The sequence below is a fragment of the Salmo salar genome, chromosome ssa06 (genome assembly GCF_905237065.1).
Source record: "Salmo salar chromosome ssa06, Ssal_v3.1, whole genome shotgun sequence".
Lineage (NCBI taxonomy): Eukaryota > Metazoa > Chordata > Actinopteri > Salmoniformes > Salmonidae > Salmo > Salmo salar.
The window spans coordinates 26,256,185-26,277,007 of NC_059447.1; the positions used below are offsets into that span (position 1 = coordinate 26,256,185).

The 20,823-nt window shown below is 42.7% G+C and overlaps 3 protein-coding genes across 4 annotated transcripts; 2 read left to right on the forward strand and 1 right to left on the reverse strand.

Moving 5' to 3' along the window:
* Positions 1-937: 937 nt before the first annotated feature.
* Positions 938-8,881, forward strand: LOC106596374 (aldehyde dehydrogenase family 3 member B1). Of its 2 annotated transcripts, none has more exons than XM_045720041.1 (10): positions 938-1,283; positions 2,200-2,363; positions 2,897-3,010; positions 3,163-3,283; positions 3,477-3,562; positions 3,725-3,806; positions 3,993-4,385; positions 4,607-4,773; positions 4,964-5,063; positions 5,167-8,881. In XM_045720041.1, exons 2-10 carry the CDS (start codon positions 2,202-2,204, stop codon positions 5,364-5,366), a joined length of 1,425 nt encoding a protein of 474 aa, XP_045575997.1. In that variant the 5' UTR covers positions 938-1,283; positions 2,200-2,201; the 3' UTR covers positions 5,367-8,881. The 2 variants fall into 2 exon arrangements, with proteins under 2 accessions (XP_045575997.1, XP_045575998.1); XM_045720042.1 differs by lacking the exon at positions 938-1,283 and adding an exon at positions 1,722-1,860.
* A 1,916-nt stretch (positions 8,882-10,797) lies between these two features.
* On the reverse strand, positions 10,798-15,953 carry LOC106606781 (ATP-dependent Clp protease proteolytic subunit, mitochondrial). The gene is made up of 7 exons (XM_014203140.2): positions 15,828-15,953; positions 15,191-15,292; positions 14,916-14,987; positions 14,108-14,204; positions 13,341-13,528; positions 12,972-13,077; positions 10,798-11,682 (listed from the first exon to the last, which is right to left on the reverse strand). The coding sequence occupies exons 1-7, from the start codon at positions 15,909-15,911 to the stop codon at positions 11,465-11,467; spliced, it is 867 nt and encodes a 288-aa protein (XP_014058615.1). The 5' UTR covers positions 15,912-15,953; the 3' UTR covers positions 10,798-11,464.
* A 614-nt stretch (positions 15,954-16,567) lies between these two features.
* On the forward strand, positions 16,568-20,396 carry LOC106606784 (guanine nucleotide-binding protein G(I)/G(S)/G(O) subunit gamma-5). The gene is made up of 3 exons (XM_014203141.2): positions 16,568-16,820; positions 18,153-18,279; positions 18,603-20,396. Exons 1-2 carry the CDS (start codon positions 16,728-16,730, stop codon positions 18,276-18,278), a joined length of 219 nt encoding a protein of 72 aa, XP_014058616.1. The 5' UTR covers positions 16,568-16,727; the 3' UTR covers position 18,279; positions 18,603-20,396.
* The last annotated feature ends 427 nt before the right edge of the window (positions 20,397-20,823 follow it).

The window sequence follows — 20,823 nt, forward strand, 5'->3', positions numbered from 1 at the left end:
CAACCGCAGACTACGTGTAACCACGCCAGCCCAGGAGCTCCACATCCGGCTTCTTCGCCTGCGGGATCGTCTGAGGAGGGGTAGAGGGGGTGCTGAGGAGTATAACTGTTTGTAATAAAGCCCTTTTGTGGGGAAAAACTCATTCTGATTGGCTGGGCCTGGCTCCCAAGTGGGTGGGCCTATGGCCTGCCCAGTCGCGTGAAATCCATAGACTATTACCTTTATTTAACTAGGCAAGTCAGTTAAAGACACATTTTTATTTTCAATGACAGCCTAGGAACAGTGGGTTAACTGCCTTGTTCAGGGGCAGAACAACAGATTTGTACTTTGTCAGCTCGGGGATTTGAACTTGCAACCTTTCGGTTACTAGCCCAACGCTCTAACCACTAGGCTACCCTACCGCCCCGATTAGTGCCTAATGAATTCATTTCAATTAAATTTCCTTCTAGGAACTGTAACTCAGTAAAATCTTTGAAATTGTTACATGTTACATTTATATATTTATACACATCTCCTATTCATACAATTAAATAATGCTGCTTGCAAGAAGACGCTCTATACATAAATATATGCAATGCATTATATTCAGTAGGCTAGTCTATGGCAACTAAGACAGTGCCCACTTGAACTTGAATTTGATTCCTGTTGAACTTGAAATAGAAAAGGCATGCAGTGCAAGTCGCCCAAGCCTAATAGTAGGTATTACAGAGGAAAGACAAGTCAAGCTTTGTGCTGGGGGCTAATACTAGGCTATGATTAGGCTACAGAATATTATTATGGGCAGAAACTGCAAGCATAATTTCACTGCACTATAGGCCTATACCAGGGATATTCAAATATTACCCAATGAGGTCTGGATTAGCCTACTGCTGTTTTTTGTTCTACCTGATAATTAATTTCTCCCACGTGGTGTCCCAGGTCTTAATCATTCCCTGATTAGAGGGGATAGAATGAGAAACAAAGCAGCGGAACTGGCTTCAGGTCCAGGTTTTAATTTGAAGGGCCTTTAGTCTATGGATACCCATGTTTCTCTTCAGCCCCCAGACAGGTTTACAGGCGTGTTTTTCAAGTTCTACCAAAAGTCTATTCTGCTTTCCAGATAAACTAGCTGCGTTGGTAGGAAAACCACTGGCACCCGGAAATGCGCCACTTTCTTCGGGTTCCCATAACAAGTCAAAGCCACCGGCAAGGTGGAATGTGATTTATCTGAGTTCAGAGGCAGGTCTAAGAGTAGCTCGACAGGGCAACATACGACCATTTTGTCTACATTTGGGCAGAATCAGGTGCGTTTTAACTTTAATTTCCTCAAATTCCGATTAACTATTTGTTAGGTTTCAGGGTTGTTTTTTTTATTCATCAGCAGCATATATTTACGGGACAATTCAGGTAGCACTTCATAACTTAATCCATCCTGAAAAGAGTGCAGTATCCTAACAAATATGGTTTCCGACAAACTGTTTTAATGTGTAACAATTTGATAGTCTCTAGTTTAAAAAGTTAAAGTTGCATCATCCATGCCTGTCACTATTGACATCCCGCCCACGCTTTCACATAATTATGGAAGTTTTTCCGCGTTCATTCAAATTACCCGTAACACACACAGCTGTGAGCAACCAACCGTGAATAACTTGCACCACGGCCTAATTTTCACCTTTTTATAGCCCATATAACGGGCCGTTTATTTTGTCGTCTTACCTTCTTAGCCTGCCTTTTTGCCTTTTCTACACCTGACCTGAGCCAGGTTCTAACGATGAAACCGTGCCCTGGGTGTAGGCCTATTCATTACGCCTATTTTGCAACGAAAACGAGAATTTCTATTGGACACATTCCTCTAGGTCACTCCCGTTCCGTTCTTAAATGGTAAAAGGTTTCTGTTAAAATACTTAATGAATACACCCCTGGATTCATCATGTGTTCTCAATGCGCAACAAACGCATCTTGATTGAAAATATAAAACAATGCTCAAGGCTACTTTATGTGGACATTTTTAAAAGACCACTGAAGTTTCGTCAGACAATGGCCAAGATTTCACAAACCAGCAGCCAATGATGTCTGGAATTTACAACTCTATATTACTATTGGCCAAGTGAATGTGCAATAGCCAGGCTCTTCTCTCATCACTGGTTATTTTGGTTGTATTTTACCAGGTGACATTATCCGCTAACTCACTTTGTGTGTGTCTGTCTGTTGGGTGGACAGAGATGGCCAGCCAGAGCGAGGTGATTGACAGGTTGAGGGCTACATTCCGGTCAGGCGTGACCTTTCCAGAGCAGTTCCGTATGACCCAGCTCCAGAACCTTCTCTCCCTGGTAGAAGAAAACGAGCAGCTGATACAAGATGCTCTCCACAAGGACCTCCATAAGGTACTAGCATACACTCAGACACGCGTAGACTGCTATACACTCGGACACGGCGTAGACCGCTATACACTCGGACACGGCGTAGACCGCTATACACTCGGACACGGCGTAGACCGCTATACACTCGGACACGGCGTAGACCGCTATACACTCGGACACGGCGTAGACCGCTATACACTCGGACACGGCGTAGACCGCTATACACTCGGACACGGCGTGAACCGCTATACACTCGGACACGGCGTAGACCGCTATACACTCGGACACGGCGTAGACCGCTATACACTCGGACACGGCGTAGACCGCTATACACTCGGACACGGCGTAGACCGCTATACACTCGGACACGGCGTAGACCGCTATACACTCGGACACGGCGTAGACTGCTATACACTCTGTATGTCCTCTGCCTCCCTCTCTCCACCTCTCATTATTTCCTCTCTGTCACCGCTCTCTTTCGCCTCGTCCTCTTTCCTTGTCCCTTTTTCTTCACCTTAGATCTCTTGTTGTCCTGTTCCCTCTCTCTCCCCCCTCAGCCCAAGTTTGAGTCGGTCCTGTCAGAGATTCAGATAACCCTGAATGACCTGTACTTCGCCATGGAAAACCTCAGGACCTGGATGCAGCCGGAATACAACATTGGCAAGAATCTGGTACGGATTCCATCAACATTCACTGTCAACTGTTTGACTCTACCACCTTTTACTGTGTCTCAACATGTAAACACACACAATTGGAATATTTTTTTACTGACTTATGTAATAATTGTCCAACCATCTACTTTCCCCTCTACATCCTGTTTTAGGCCACTAGGATGGATGACTGTTTCATACGCAGGGAACCCTTGGGGGTAGTTTTAATCATCGGGGCGTGGAACTACCCTCTCCATCTTATTCTCTTACCTTTGGTTGCTGCAATTGCTGCAGGTACACATCTATCATGCCTTTGTATACCTAGAGGCTTTGTTAATAGTAATGGATTGGATTTATAGCATTTTTACAGTAGCTCAAAGCATTTTACATCCACCACCAATGTTGCCTTATCAGTAGCATTTCATTATTGATTAGGTTTGATTTTGTGACGATGACATAATATTTATTCCATGATGTCGTGAACCAGGAAACTGTGCCATTCTGAAGCCGTCAGAGATCTGTCAGGCCACCGAGCAACTCCTGGCAGAACTCATCCCCAAATACCTGTCTCAGGTAGTACACACACACACCTATATGTGCTTTCATTTCCCCCTGCTTCTGTTACCTGTTGTGGATCATCAATGGAATGCAGGACAACATTGCCATACTTGCTCTATACCTGCCCACTTATTGTTTGTTTTTAATGTTTTGAGTTTTGCCATCTGACTATTGTAGGACTGCTATGCAGTATTATGTGGTGGAGCAGAGGACACCAAGTCATTGCTGAAGAATAAATTTGACCACATCTTCTACACAGGTGAAGCCGAACAGAGAGGACTCCTTAGACCAATAATATGTATTAGCTCAGTATGTTTTGTGTTTTAAAATGTTGTCCTTATGCCCCTTTTATCTCACCTTTGCCATATCACCTCTATCGCACACTCTTGCATACCCTTTCCTTCTCCTCTTCCTTTCCCTTCACCCTTCCCCATCTCCTCCCCAGGTTCCCAGGTGGTGGCCCGCTCCATCCTGCTAGCGGCGGCGCCTCACCTGACTCCCGTCACCCTGGAGCTGGGTGGCAAGAGCCCCTGTTTCATCTACGGCCATATCGACATCCAGAAGGCCGCCAAGCGCCTGTGCTGGTCCAAGTTCTTCAACACTGGCCAGAGCTGTGTGGCACCCGACTACGTCCTCTGCACAGCCCAGACCCGGGACGCCCTGCTGCCCGCTCTCCAGGAGACCTTGCGGACCTTCTATGGGCCGGACCCCGGAGCGAGCCTGGACATGGGGCGTATAGTCACCCCACGCCACTGGAGACGCCTGATGGACATGCTGGAGAAGTCCAAGGGGAAGGTGGTGATCGGAGGGGAGAGCCGCGAGGAGGACAGGTATATTGGTGAGTTTGGGGGGGTACATGAAAGGACGATGAGATGAGGGCAGTGGTGTTGAGTTTGGTTTGTACACTGCTGCCACCTTGTGGGTGTGAATGCAAGTTGAAAGATTATGTTGAAATAGGTTAAGGTGGTAGCCTTGCTGTTAAAGTGGCTTTAATTTCAAATATGAGTAACTAATCAGGCATATAGAAGCAAATTCTTGCTGATCAAGTGGTGTTTCTAGCTCCCACAGTGTTGGTGGACGTGCAGGAGTCTGATGCTCTAATGCAGGAGGAGATCTTTGGCCCCATCCTGCCCATCCTAACCATAGAGTCTCTGGAGGAGGGCATAGACTACATCAACCGCCAAGAGAAACCCCTGGCCCTCTACGTCTTCTCTGACGAGACCTCGGTAAGACCATGACCTACATTACAGCACATAGATGTTTCTTCTCATATCTATTTTCTTATGTTATAGTCATGGTGGCGTCCTCCACAGAGCTATAGTTTAAAGTTGTATATGTAGTTCTATGGCTGCCTCTGCCTTCACTGTGGCTCCACTCTTATGGAATAAATGCACATTCCTCCCCTCTCGCTGTCAGGTGGTGACCACAGTGTTGAACAACACCAGTAGTGGTGGTTTCTGCGGCAATGATGGTATAGTACACATGGCCTTGCCAGGCCTGCCCTTTGGAGGAGTAGGTAAGTGTGTGTCTGACAACGTAAATGAAGTAGTCATTATCAGAAGAAAAGCACTAGACATGGATCTGATCATGGTGCCCTGTCATCTTCCTCTACCCTCCAGGTGCCAGTGGGATGGGTAGCTACCACGGCCGCTGGGGCTTTGAGACATTCAGCCACAGACGGGGCTGTATGAACCGGAGCTGGTTGCTGGAGAGGGTCAACATCCTGCGCTACCCGCCCTACAGCGACTACAACCTGGGCTGGTTGCGCTGGGCCACCACCTTCAAGAAGAACAGCTGGGGAGGCTGCTCAGTCATGTGAGAGTGGCACCCGGTGCGTGCCTGACTGTACTTCCAAAGCTGATGGGCTTTTCTTAAAGGTCCAATGCAGACGTTTTTATCTCAATGTCAAATCCTTTTTGGGTAACAATTAAGTACCTTACTGTGATTGTTTTCAATTAAAATGGCCAACAAGTAATATCTTCTTAGCAAAGAGCAATTTCTCAAGCAAGAATTTTGCTAGGACTGCCTGGGAGTGGTCTGGGTGGGGAGAGGAAAACTAGCTGTTGTTGGCAGAAAGGTTTGGATCTCTTATTGGTCTATTAACTAATTTACCACCTGGAGTTGTCACCAGGCATTCCAAGAGTCCCTTCCCACCTAAACGGGCTGAAATTTCAGGCAGTCTTTTTAAACTGCTCTTACACTAAAAGGGTATTATCATTTTTCACAGTATTATTCCAACATCATATTGTGGGAATGTATAAAACACAGAAATCTATTTTTTTGACTGCACTGGGCCTTTAAAGTATCTGTCCAGTGTTCCAGATTTTTATTAAATAATTTACCTAAAATTCTAAAAATATGTAATTAAGGATGTTAAAAACCAACTTTTCTCTGTGCCCTGCTTGGCCTGATTGGAAACAGTGGTTGGGTGTATACTGGTAATAAAAAAATTATAAAAAAACTGACATGCCAGCTCAGCCAATGAGATGCACAAACACTTGGATATTCAAATTAGCTACCAACTCCATGTGGGGCAGTGCTGTACGCACTGCCTAGCACGCTTGCCTTCTTTTTTTGGGGGGCCTTGGCTGTGTATACGTTGCCTGCCCTGTCTGCTAAGAATCCGGATCACGTTTTGCACGTTATTTTACGCACAATACGTAACTGCTGCTCACACTCCCCTTCCTTTACGTTTCTCTCTTTACTCACCCTCTTCTGAACTATGATGGTGCCTATCTCGGCCTTATGTTTCTGAACAGCTGAAATAAAATAAAAACTGCTGCAATTTAATCGAACATTCCCCAAAATATTTATTCAAGGCTATACAACCTTCTCGGTTGTAACAGATATTTTAGTTGCACAAGCAGGACTCATTAAACAACCAGTGTTTTTTGTGATGTAGGCCCACCCATACTCAACTAGTGGACCGGATTGGTCGGGCTTCGATCCCTGGTATCATATAAACACACACGACATGAAAGAATGCATAGAATTGCAGAACATTTGCTTTAAAACAGGAAAAATAATCTGTGCCCCATGCAAAATGTGTAGAATTGCAGGAAATTAGCTATAAACCTGCAACATTTTCAAGATGGGTGTGAACAGATTGGGGTCGCATGGGTTGTGAGGTGGGGGTTAGTTAACCACATCTATAAATTAACATTATCCATCCGGACCACCTCGGAAATGTGTGACTGGACCCCCATGAAATAGTACTTGAGTACCCCTGATTAGGCTAATCTTTATAGTTACTGCCATATTGTAGTAGTATTGTGGGAGAATACAGGATAAGTACAGTAGTAAAGTTCCTGAAAAAATAATGCACCTCCCCACCTTTGTTTTGCATTGGAACTCTGTGTTTTCCACACACATGCCCTACTAACTGCTATTTCGCTTTTCAATTATCATGCAATTACAGCATGAGTAGGCTGTAAGTCGCTCTGGATAAGAGCGTCTGCTAAATGACGTAAATGTAAAAATACCTAGTGGTTCCACCTCTAGGCAGCCCAAGCATGTGAATCCGGACCGGTAACCTGAGTCTGACAATGGGCGAGTTCGTTCTGTGGCGCCCGTGCGCGATTATCTCTTATATCGTTTGTCAACTACTGCCTACTATACTGAACAAAAATATAAACGCAACAATTTAAACGATTTTACTGATTTACAGTTCATATAAAGAAATCCCACCCACTTGGGAGCCAGGCCCAGCCCATCAGAATGAGTTTTTCCACACAAAAGGGCTTTATTATTGACAAATACTCTGCAGTTTATCGGCTGTCCGGTCCTGGGCTGGTTACACGTGCGGTTGTGAGGCCGGTTGGATGTATTGCCAAATTCTCTAAAATGATGTTGGAGGCGGCTTATGGTAAAGAAATTAACATTACATTTCCTGGCAACAGCTCTGGTGGACGTTCCTGCAGTCAGCATGTCAATTGCACGTTCCCTCAACTTGAGACATCTGTGGCAATGTGTTGTGATTACAACTGCACATTTAGAGTGACCTTTTATTGTCCCCAGCACAAGGTACACCTGTGTAATGATCATGCTGTTTAATCAGCTTCTTGATATGCCACACCTGTCAGATGGATTATCTTGGCAAAGGATAAATGTTCACTAACAGGGATGTAAACAAATTTTTGCACAATTTGAGAGCAATAAGCTTTTTGTGCGAATGGAAATATTTGGGGATCATACATTTCATCTCATGAAACATGGGACCAACACTATACATGTTGCGTTTTATATTTTTGTTAATTATATTGGATTATAATTTTCATAGTTATGCTGCCATATTTTAGCAAGAGTTGCTGAAAAAAGAACTAGCCAATGTTTGCAATGATGAGAAAATAATTGCCATTTTGACTGCCTGTATATCTTACGTGATGTACTGTTACAACATACCACAAAGTTTGTACGAACATGTCGATCATGTTTTCTGTGTACAACATGATAGCTGCATGTTAGCCTAACACCCCTCCTGAAAAAAGAACATGAAATTGCACTTGCGGCAATGGAATGCATAGTTTGAACATGCCCACCATATCTTTAGTGTACAACACAACGTTTCCCCCTCCATGTCAAGGAGGAAGTAGGGGCAGCAGAGCATGTTAGCTTACTGCTTCTAAACAGCCAGCAGGCCAACTTACAAACCCCAGATTTTGAAATGGAAGTGACTGAGATAGTTGTTGTTGTATAGGCTTACTCCTTTTTGCTAACACAACCTGTGGATTGCTTGGCTTGTGCGCTGCATTAACTGTTTGTCACAAGTCAGTTTCAGTGAGCCTGTTTGGTTTGGCTGTACTTGGATAGGGCCATTGAGTCAGCAGAAAAGAGGTCCTACCTGTGGTTCTGGTTTAACCAGGTTATTCAAGGGAGGGACACAGGCTGCATCTCAATGGTCTTGATTGGCTTCCTTCCCTTATCTCCTCTCCTTTACCATGAACTGGAAAACTGAAGAAAGGTGAAAGTAATGTGGTAGATACCAATGGCTTTCACCTGTCCTGTTCTTTCAAATATTTGCAGCTGAAGGGAAGGAGAGCCACTATTGCAATCCACCCAGGGTGTGGTTTCAGTTCTGTATGTTCACTGCTGCATCACAATGGTCTAAACCTGCTTCTTCCAGGATCTGGAGAGCTTAAAGGGTTTTTAGCATTGTTGCACAAGACCCCCATTGTTTACCATGGGGTTAGTATAGTTCTTCACAGAACGGTCTTATGTAACAATTTTACTGGGTTTTGTTAGATGCTATGTGACATGTTAGGTGGTGGATGGATGTTTTTTGATTTTATAAGTTTTGTTAAGAACATTAACTAATAAAACCTTCCTTTACATTAATATTTGTTGGCTAATACTTTAAGCGCCAATTGTACTGTTATTGCCCCATTTCTCCCTCATCCCAGCATGTTGCTTTTCTATGCAAGTCATTGCATCATTAGTGCTTCACTCAATTACTTTTTGAATGTAAGGTGACTGACAAACTTTTCAATATCATTGAGACAAAATCCCACTCTTTAAACATTTTCAATTTCCATCATGACTTGATTAAAACTCAAACTCTTACAAGACAGGCTTTATCTCCAAAATCCCCCAAGTCACATCCTAGAATCTGAACTGACAGTGAGGCACTCTAGGCTTACACAAGTTGCATGTACAGTTGAAGTCGGAAGTTTACATACACTTAGGTTGGAGTCATTAAAACTAGTTTTCAACCACTCCACAAATTTCTTAAACTATAGTTTTGGCAAGTCAGTTAGGACATCTAATTTGTGCATGACAAGTCATTTTTCCAAAAAGTTGTTTACAGATTATTTCACTTATTCACTATCACAATTCCAGTGGGTCAGAAGTTTACATACACTAAGTTGACTGGGCCTTTAAACAGCTTGGAAAATTCAAGAAAATGATGTCATGGCTTTAGAAGCTTCTGATAGGCTAATTGACAATTTGAGTCAATTGGAGGTGTACCTGTGGATGTATTTCAAGGCCTACCTTCAAACTCAGTGCCTCTTTGTTTGACAGCATGGAAAAATCAAACAATTGTAGACTTCCACAAGTCTGGTTCATCCTTGGGAGCAATTTCCAAATGGCTGAAGGTACCACGTTCATCTGTACAAACAATAGTACGCAAGTATAAACACCATGGGACCACGCAGCCGTCATAGCGCTCAGGAAGGAGACGCGTTCTGTTTCCTAGAGATGAACGTACTTTGGTGCGAAAAGTGCAAATCAATCCCAGAACAACAGCAAAGGACCTTGTGAAGATGCTGGAGGAAACCGGTACAAAAGTATCTATATCCACAGTAAAACAAGTCCTTTATCAACATAACCTGAAAGGCTGCTCAGCAAGGAAGAACCCACTGCTCCAAAACTGCCATAAAAAAAGCCAGACTAAGGTTTGCAACTGCACATGGGGACAAAGATTGTACTATTTGGAGAAATGTCCTCTGGCCTGATGAAACAAAAATAGAACTATTTGGCCATTATGACCATAGTTATGTTTGGGGGAAGCTTGCAAGCCGAAGAACACCATCCCAACCGTGAAGCACGGGGGTGGCAGTATCATGTGTGGGTGCTTTGCTGCAGGAGGGATTTGTGCGCTTCACAAAATTGATGGCATCATGAGGTAGGAAAAGTATGTGGATATATTGAAGCAACATCTCAAGACATCAGTCAGGAAGTTAAAGCTTAGTCACAAATGTGTCTTCCAAATGGACAATGACCCAAGCATACTTCCAAAGTTGTGGCAAAATGGCTTAAGGACAACAAAGTCAAGGTATTGGAGTGGCCATCACAAAGCCCTGACATCAATCCTATAGAAAATTTGTGGGCAGAACAAACAAACAAAAAAAGCGGGTGCGAGCAAGAAGGCCTACAATCCTGACTCAGTTACACCAGCTCTGTCAGAAGGAATGGGCCAAAATTCACCCAACTTATTGTGGAAAGCTTGTGGAAGGCTACCCAAAATGTTTGACCCAAGTTAAACAATTTAAAGGCAATGCTACCACATACTAATTGAGTGCATGTACACTTTTGACCCACTGGGAATCTGATGAAAGAAATAAAAGCTGAAAGAAATCACTATTATTCTGACATTTCACATTCTTAAAATAAAGTGGTGATCCTAACGGACCTAAAACAGGGAATTTTTACTAGGATTAAATGCCAGGAATTGTGAAAAACTGTTTAAATGTATTTGGCTAAGGTGTATGTAAACTTCCGACTTCGGTATATTGCAAAAGAAAACAGCTCAGTTGATCTCATCACTGAGACAATCAAAACACTTTACTTGTTACAGACTCGAATCACGCGTTGATACAATTATAATCCGTTTTTACATCGGAGCCTGTATTCATAAAGCATTAAGAGTAGGAGTGCTGATCTAGAATCAGTTTTGCCTTGTCTGTCATAATGAATAAGATTGCATGGACAGGAGGAACTGATCCTAGATCAACACTCCTACTTAGATGCTTTTTAGTACAGGCCCAGGTTGGGTGTGTGACTCAAATAAAAAATGTCTTATTCCAGTTCATGAAAATCAACGTCACAATTGTGTCATGGCTTGTACAAATGGGGGCTATATTGTTTCCTTCACTCCTTCCTCCTCTCCCAGAGGTTTCTCCAGCACAGAGGTATACAATGCAGGTCCTCTGTTCCAAACCGGCCCCTATCCACCCAGAGCACTTCTGTAGATCAAAGGATTGGACAGGTATAAGCAATATAGTAATAGCTCCACTTTGCCCTCTGGTAGGCTACGCTGTAACATCTCCCATATTAGTATCCACTCCGATACATTTGGATTTACAGGACATCAGCATATTGCTTGCACCTGTCCAATCCATTCCGATCTACAGAAGTGCCTATAGGTGGGTAGAAGATGGCTTGTGATTGGGTGTGGGACTGCTTCCTGGTAGTCTGAGGTCAGGGTTCGGGTTTGTATGAGGAGGGGAGGTTGGTCCCAGGGGGGCTCTGCTCGGTGGCGGAGGCTGGCGAGGGGCAGATGGCGGTAGGGGACTCCTTCTGGACCAGCTCTGGGTCGTCCTGGCCCGCCTGGGGAGGATGCACCAACACTCGGTCGATGATCCCAAAGTCCTGTGCCTCAATGGGGCTCATGTAACGATCTCTCTCCATCACACCCTCTGGGAGAAAGAAAACAGAAGGGAATAATTGTATGGTTACGAGTTTTGGTGAAAATGTGCGACACATTGGTGGTGGCTGAGGTGAGTTCACTCTTACAAAGTGCTTTGAGTGAGGAAGGACTCAATCATCAAATCACTTAACCTTGAAATAGTGCTTGAATTTAGTTAGGAGTCACTAATTCATATGGGACTCAGAGGCTATGGTACATTTTCCATCAGACAATATTACTTATGACATTTTAAAGTATTTTTTATTGGAATATTAATGTTGCATATTGGGATGTGTTTGGAAATACTTAAGTACTGGCACGTATTAGAAAACACAAGACAAGTAAAATTTCATGCATTTGAACCCAGGTCTGTGTGGTCCTACGGGTATTTGAAATAAGACTAAACGATTGAATCAAACCGTCCCGCCCCCCTGGACGCCTTTTCCCCAGAGCTAAACAACCGAATCATGTTCTGCGCATGTTGTGTTAGTCTCTGCCTCATCTTTATGAGCAGCTGAAATAAAAACCCTGCAGCGACTTAAGCGAACACGCCCCCCGCAAAAAAAAATATATTGTTGGCTAATTTAGGATGTAGGCTATAACTTTGTCTGTTGTAACTAAGGATATTGAAATGGTACAAACATAAGCACATTGACTCTGTACCGGTACCCCCTGTATATAGCCTCGCTATTGTTATTTCACTGCTGCTGTTTATTTGTTAATTTTATTTTGAAAAATGTACTTTTTTCTTACTTAACTTCTTAAAGCATTGTTGGTTAAGAAAAGAAATACCTGTTGTATTTGGCGCATGGGACAAACAAAATTTGATTTGGAAGCAGGATGCACATTGCATTATGGGGCAAAACAACGTTAGCTTCTTAATGATCATGAAATTAGCCAGAGTTGCCTGTTCCACCTCTGTGCAGCTGAAAGTTCTGCACATGTAGACAGTAACCAGAGTTTGTAAAGTAGAGAATCCCACACATTCCTAGAAGGTTCGGTTGTTAAGCTATCGAAAAGAGGCGTCCAGAGAATTCGGCCACTCCGTTGATATAAGTATTTGAAATTTGTTTTGGCTATTTATAGGAAGTCATAAGAAAATACTTTCAAATACTTCAAATAGAAGTAGCTGATTTGGCCACATTATTTGAAAATACACAAAAGTATATTAATAACGAATAAATAATGACGCATGCATTTGAACCTAGGTCTGTCTTCATTGTTTGAACTTTTGTATGCTTACTCAAGGCTTTTCCCTCTGAGCCAGACTCTACTGAACTGGATGCCTTAGCTACTTACCTATATGTGTCAACAGCTGGCCAGTGTGTTTAGCGTAGAGTTGATTGATCTGTCTCTTTAGCTTCATGATCTCCTCAGCCTGAATGGCGATGTCTGTAGCCTGACCCTAATAACACACAGGAGAGAGAAGACAGATGTTATGTAAAGGCAACTGACAACTGAGGTGTCCAAATACTTAACTCATATTTACATGCCCAATAGCCTATGGACAATCACAGGTCTGGCTTTTGATTGTAACACAAGCTCAACCAACCAACATCTGTACCAGGTTCTCTAACCCCCCCTTATCCCCTTACCTGCCAGACTTCAACCTGCCCCCCCAGATATTCCTGCTGCCTCCCTAGTCCCATTACCCCTTTCCATCCTTACCCTGGCTCCTCCGGAGGGCTGGTGCACCATGATGCGGGCGTTGGGCAGGGAGTGCCTCATGCCGGCCGTGCCCGAAGCCAGGAGAAGACTGCCCATGCTGGCCGCCTGGCCCACACACCACGTGGAGATTGGGTTGAGGATGTACTGCATGGTGTCGTAGATGGCTAGGCCTGCCGTCACAACACCGCCTGGGGGGGGGGGAAAGAGGATAGGAGAGGAACAGCATGGTGAACCAGGATTAATGGTTTGTTGGATTTAGTTAATCGATGTTCCTCTTCTCCCAGAATTGTATCTCTCCGTAAAGTTGGAATCCATAGCGGTGAAACTGCCATGTCCATTTGCAATATTACAACAAAGACGTTACTTCAAACAAACACTTTTTTCCATCTGACATCATTGCACGCACGATAGAACCAAGTATGTACGTTTTTTTTTTTTACCACAATGCTGGATGCTCATTTCCTCAAAACAATAACAAATGCGCCTGGGGCTGTTGCGCCTATCATGGATCTCTGCTTTAACATTAACCTAATGAAGTTCATTTGAAGTCAAGGTAAAAAATAGTTTCTGACTGCACCCTTTATCTCCTATTACTGTCATCGGATCCATCTGACACTTGTGTTCTCTCGGTCTCTTTCCCCTCCAAGAAACGTGCTTTTTAATCAAGTAACCATCCCTATCTCGCCAACCATCCCCTGCCACCACCATCTGTTCCTCCACCATTTTTGTGGGAAGTCCCCCTCTATTCTCCTCCCCTATTCTCTTACCAGGACTGTTGATGTACATGTGGATGGGTTTGTTGTTGCTCTCTGACTGCAGAAAGAGTAGTTGAGCAATAACCAGACTGGCCACAGAGTCATCAATCTGACAAAAGGCAAGGGGAGAGGAGAGAGATTAACAAATGAATCTTAACTGCAACAGCAGACTCAGAAATCCAGATGTTTTAATCAGTGTGGGCTTACTTCGATTATGACCATGCGCCGATAAGCAGAGTAAGTTGCATACATTTTACTACCTTTTATTTAACTAGGCAAGTCTTAAGAACAAATTCTTATTTACAATGACGGCCTAGGAACAGTGGGTTAACTGCCTTGTTCAGGGGCAGAACAACAGATTTTTACCTTGTCAGCTCGGGGATTCAATCCAGCAACCTTTACTGCCATAATCAGTTTCATATTGAATTATTAGTGTGCATGTAAACATACCCAAATGTCTCCTTGTGTAGGTTTTGAATCCCAAACTATTACACACACAGACTTAACAGCCCTATCACACACGCCCTATTACACACAAATAGACTTACCGGCCCTATTACAGACAGTCACACACAGATTATCTGTGTAATGGGGCCGGTAAGCCTATCTGTGTGTCACTGTCTGTGTAATAGGGCCGGTAAGCCTATTTGTGTGTCACTGTATGTGTAATGGGGCCGGTAAGCCTGTGACACACTGCAAGACTTACTGGCCCCATTACACCGACAGTGACACACAGCTAGAATTACCGGCCACATTAGACAGTGACACACAACTAGACTTACCGGCCCCATTACACACAGTAATACACAGTGAGACTTACCGGCCCCATTACACAGATGATCCTCTCCCTCAGAAGACGAGAGTAGATGTCATACGCCCGTTCTCCTCGACCCTGAGAAAGAAGAAAAAGACAAGGAAAAAGAATGAGTGAAAGAAAGAGGAAGACCTTTGAACATTGGAAAGCAGCTAGACTAGCTAGGACCAGAAACTGGCAAGTGAAAACCACTAACTAAACCGTTCCAAACCAAGAGTGAATCAAGTTGCATAGAAATGTTGCAGTCCTAAATAGAACTCCGTTGGGGTTCCAATTCTTACCGTCTGCTCCACAACGATAGGTATGAGAGGACTCCTCCATTGAGCACTGTGGTGAATGATCCTGTGTGACTTTAAAGCTGTCACTCCACATTGTAACACCCTCTAAGAGAAGGGGATAGAGAGAAAGAGTTAACATTTGTCTCTAAGATCTTAACCTAAGTGTTGGGCAGGTTATTTCAATAATTATATGGAAAAGTTACATTCAGAGATAGCATGGTATTTTTTTCCCCACTCTGGCCCCTTGAAGTGTGTTCAAGACAAAGCTTTCAAATGTATTATGATCTTACGTCAACTCTGAATATTACACACACTAGAAAATGCTAGTTACTCATGATTTCACATTAACAGTTAGGGAAATGTTGAGAGTGGTTTTCCTTAAAAAAAATTTTTTTATTAAACTTAGCGAGATGGGAATGAGTTAGGTTAGCTACACAATTTGTCAAGTTACACAAGTGTGGCTAGCCAGCTAGCTCACTGGCTATTTAATCGTCCCAGGTGCATGATGCATACTATTCATCTGAGTCGAGAATGCACCGCTGAGACAGCGAATAAACATTTGCTCATTGTAATCTATATAATTTACAACACAAACGATGCATTTCCAAAATATGTTTCACTCTTTATCTCCAATACTTACTCGTATAAGCATTGTGATGTCTTGTAATGTGCAATCCCCTCTGTTTGACCCCAATTTAACCGGAAACAATTCTAATTTGAGCATCGACCTGTTCCTGAAGTCGCTGAGCAATATTCCTCTGTCATGTGACGAGTTTGTGTTTACAGCCTCGAATATGTGGGCGCTAGATGGCAATGGTGCACAATAAAAATCGACTCACATAATACTACACTATTGCTTATCGTTGCCTTGATACTTTTCAGATACAAACTATTTTTTAAATACAAAAGCCTACTTGTTATATAAATAATTATACTATTGAATAATAATGTGATGAATAAAGCTTAACATTAAATGTCATTAAAAGACAGAAATGTGTGTTGAAGAGCCAAAACTCGTGACATTGTAGATGGGGGTCTCTATAAATAAACATTTTAAAAAAGGAGCACATGACGTGACTGTATTTCGCTAATGATATCCTCGTGGTTCTGGGGTTGTTTAGAAAAAGTATCTTTATACAATAGAGAGCCAAGACCATTCTAATAAAATACGTTTCCTTTGATTTACTTCACCATAGCCTACTGTAGGTCTAGAAACCAGTGTTATATTGGCGACACAATATAAAACCCAAAGGAATATTTAATTTCCCGAAAATAGCCAATTCATTTGTTTAACTGACTGATCTATTATTATTATGTTGTTGTTGTTTTTCTTGAATGTACACATAAGTGCCTCTCTTTACTGATAACCATCTTTAATTAGGGGCCATTCTGAAAGCAGTGGGGAGAACGTAGCGCAAAAAAGGCGGTGCGTTTTTTCAGAGGGGGGAGCACTTGAGTAGCAGTGGCCTCATCAGAAAATCTCGTTCTTTCAAGTGATAGCCGGACACTTTCACTTGGCCGTTGGGCAGACCTCGCAGACATGTCGAATAACAGCGCAAACAGCAGCAACTTGGTTATCGCTCAGAAGGTGGTAAAACAACTTCGGCTAGAGGCGAGTGTTCGCAGGATCAAGGTAAAGAAATTACATTCAGAAAGACTGATCAAAAACTGTTCTGCATTGGGTGTGACTGGCTGACTTGTCAACATGGCCCTTTGGTAACTATTGAAAAGCTATATATTATGTAAAGTTTTACTATTTTATAGGAAGCATCGCGTTATTTTGTTACTTCCAGGCCATTTGTTACAAAATGCTGTTCCATTGGAACCATGCCATCTGTTTGCAGAATTGTAACTAACTGCAGCGCTGTCCAGTAGACTAAAGGAGTAGCCTGTAAATTGACGTGCTCAATCGAGCGCCGCCTTTCACCTGTCATGTTACCGAAAGAAAAACGTAAGATTATAATGCGGTTCTAGTTTTTCTGTATGCATATGTGTTATGGCAAGTCTAGGCTACTCCTCAGCTCTTCACTTAGTTTAACGCCGTTTTGAATTGATGTATTTATGATATATTTAGAAGTTAACGATTTGCTGTTAATTGTGCTCTAAGTTAATCATGTGAAATATTAAGATTTCCTGCTGTAGGCTGTGTTGTCCGGAGAAAGCAAACAGCTCGTAGGCTAGTTTCCGCGAATGGTGCAGCACAGTGGTGGCCTTTGTTGATTGTGGCTGTGACAGTAGTGCGATTGTTGGCCAAATTACTCCTTTTAGAGGAGAAAGCCAGATTAGTCCGCAGACCTTAAACCACCCTAGAGCACTCAAGCATGCTGTGCTTTGAAGGGCATATGAGAATGCATGAAAAAATATAGGCTGTCTTTTATCTATAGCCTATGAAATACGTTTATACCATATTATCAACTAACTAGATAAATAATAAACTCAATGCATAGCCCATTTGTGACTTGGTCCTAAAGTGCCATCTTGTGTTAATGGGGACAATGGTATTACAATGTTATGACAACTGTTATAGACTTCACCCATGAAACAGCCCTCTAGTAAAGTACCAGATCATTATGATATTCCTAGGTAGGGACTTTAGGAAAATAGCCGATCATTGCTCAGTTTCTCTCGCAGTGTGAGCTTGGAGCATATTACTGTAGGTTCATTAAACTGAGTATCAGTAGGAGTGTTGTGGCAGAGTGAAAGTGTTGGCCCCTCTATTTATTGATGAGTGGACCAGGTCTCTCTTGAAAAGCTGCGTTAAAGCAAGTAGAAGTTTAGTAGAGCAGGATGGAGCTCAATTTACTTGGAACTTCTTTATAGAAAACGCTGTCACTGTCAATGATGACTCATTCTCATGAATGCCCATGACACTGATATGTCATCTTTACAACAGTCTTATGTAGCCTTTATGACACAGAATTAAAGTATAATGGAACTGACAGTGTTTCTCTGTTTCCACTCTCAGGTGTCCCAGGCAGCAGCGGACCTGAAGACCTTCTGCCTGCAGAACGCCCATAAAGACCCTCTCCTCATGGGGGTGCCCTCCAGCGACAACCCCTTCAGACCCCCCAAGTCCTGCGCCCTCTTCTGAGGTGAGATGACAGTCTGATGTGGTAGAGTAGGCTTCAACTAACTCGCTCTCTATCTCTCTCTTCTCTCTCTTCTGTCTCTTTCTCTCACACACAGACGTGCATGGAAACACACACACACACACTCTCTCTCTCTGTCGCTTTCTGTCCAGCTTTCTTTCTCTACCTTCCTCTCTACCTGTTCCTCACTCTCCTTTTCTCTTTGTTTGCTGACCTTTGACCCTTCTGGCTTTGATTTTTACAAAGAGAACGTAACCAATAGCAGCCATATCTCATCTAACTGCTGTGCCAGTGATCTGATCGGACTCTATGCTTTCTCACTGCAGGCGATGGTGATGATGGAGGCTCGTAAAACACGTCTGAACATTCCCCAAGGATGCCTTTCTTCTCCAAGCCCCTTGGTGTCTCCTACACCCTTCCCCACCACGTCCAGTCACTGAAGACCTCAAGGCCAGAACACAATCACAAGCATTAACCCTATACTGAGTGAGTTTTTACATGTGTTCTGTTCTGGATTTCTACAGCTCAATAAGGATAACATTTGCAGTCTTTGTGTGTTGAGATCATTAGAATGAAAGCACTCCTCAAAGTATAAATATGGCAGTCTCAACCCCAACTCTCCCTGTAGTCTCTACCTTTTGTTACTTTTCTTTTACTCAAAGTGAAATTGAACTGTATTAGGTTTTACACATTGTTGTTGGTGAGTCTTTTAAAGTGGTTGACCCAGTGCCATTACATGAGTATATACTACCGTATCATTGTTGTGAAGCTATGTTCAACACACTACAAGATATTACACACGAGTTTTATCTCAGAGCTTGTTTTTCAAAATGGTGCTCAGTTGGTTGCAAACACAATGTAAGGTTCCACACAAACTCGCCTTAACACTTTCACTGTGATTTTTGTCAGGTGAAATTGACAAGCATTTCGATAAGTGTAATTTATGATTCTCTGCTAAAAGTGTGGTGACTCCATGAGCGTCTCAAGAGATTTGAGTCTTTTGACAGAAATGTTGCACGCATTCTCATGTGTTACACTCGACTACACTGTTAAGATCCTCAGTTGACAGTTAAACCACTGTGATGCAAAATTTAATTCAAAAGAAAATGGTGTTACTATGTCTTGAAAAGAGTGACTCAGAGAGGATGTTAGAGGTTTCTTATGGGTGTTGGCATATAGAGATCTCAAACTCAGGTCATGCAAAATATCTGTTTCAATGCTGGTTTTGTGGTGTTGCTCAGTCAACATCAGAATAATGATATGAAGGATCATAACAAGAATATTAGGATTACTGTACTGACACTATAGATAAGTATAGTTGCTGTGTATCATCATTATAAATAAGCCTGATCTCAGGACACTCAGTGGAAAGAGACTGCTACTCCATTGGTGCATCTAAGTTAAAGTAAGGACACATTCTAAATGGCTTAAAGCCATTTTTAGGGTTCCCCACCCCTTTTACCCTTTACTCTTTGCGTACTGCTTCAAACTAATGTGCCTTAGTATGTGCCAAACTTCTGGTAATTTAAATGCCCCGATTTACACACGAGACCTGTTGAGGCCTAAATCTGCATTTACTTTCCCACTTGATTAATCAGAAACACTTAAAGAGGACCTGAAGGAGTTGAAAAACAACACCAGAGAATGAGTAATGTTTAGGAACCATACTGTGTTCTTATTACAACATGAAGTGTTGCTAAAAACTGGAGAATAGCCCTTCAACATGTTCCAATACTCAGAAACATGTCCTCTGACATGACCACTGATAGGCGAAAGGACTAGGCCTACATAGATTTTCAAAGTACTATTAGTCTTGCCTACCAAGTCCTTTCAAATCAGTGGCCATGCAGGAAAAGAGATGGAGGAGAGGGTCTGACTTTATAATGAAGTGAAAGAGATAACTTTTGAGAACTACAGTGTCCATAATGCATGGGGAAAGCAGAGCACCTCATTTTACAAATATTAGTCACTGAAATGCTCTGGTGGAAGGATTCATACATGTGGAAAACACTGTCATTCTCTTGTGTCGTAACGTTTTTTTTTTGTGTGTATTTGTCTTAGAATGGTACCGTGACATGTATTGACTGAATCATTTAATAAATGTATTATTTCACCTTCAACATCTCCTTGAGTCTCATGTTTTATCAAGGAGTTTGTTAAGAGTGGCCCCCTTAAGCTGACTGGCCAGAACACACAAGAGAATCAGTGGTAGGCAACTCCTGTCCTGCAGGGACTTGAGTGTCTGCTGCTTTTCTTTTTCGCCTGGCACTTAATTAATCCACTGATGCCATACCTGGTTTATAAATCAGATGCTGATTTGGAGAGAACAAAAGCCAGCAGACATAAACTCAGGCCCCCGTGGGCCAGACTTGCTCATCCGTCACATAGAATGCTGCTCAAGCAATACCAGTGCATATTTGCCAATAGTCTGCCAGATAAACTGTATTTAGCCACTGCCCAAAGTTGTAGGTTTTGGTACTTGCTGCATGACATGTTACACAGCAGAACCAATATTATTCATCCAGATTTAACAGACCAGGATACGAA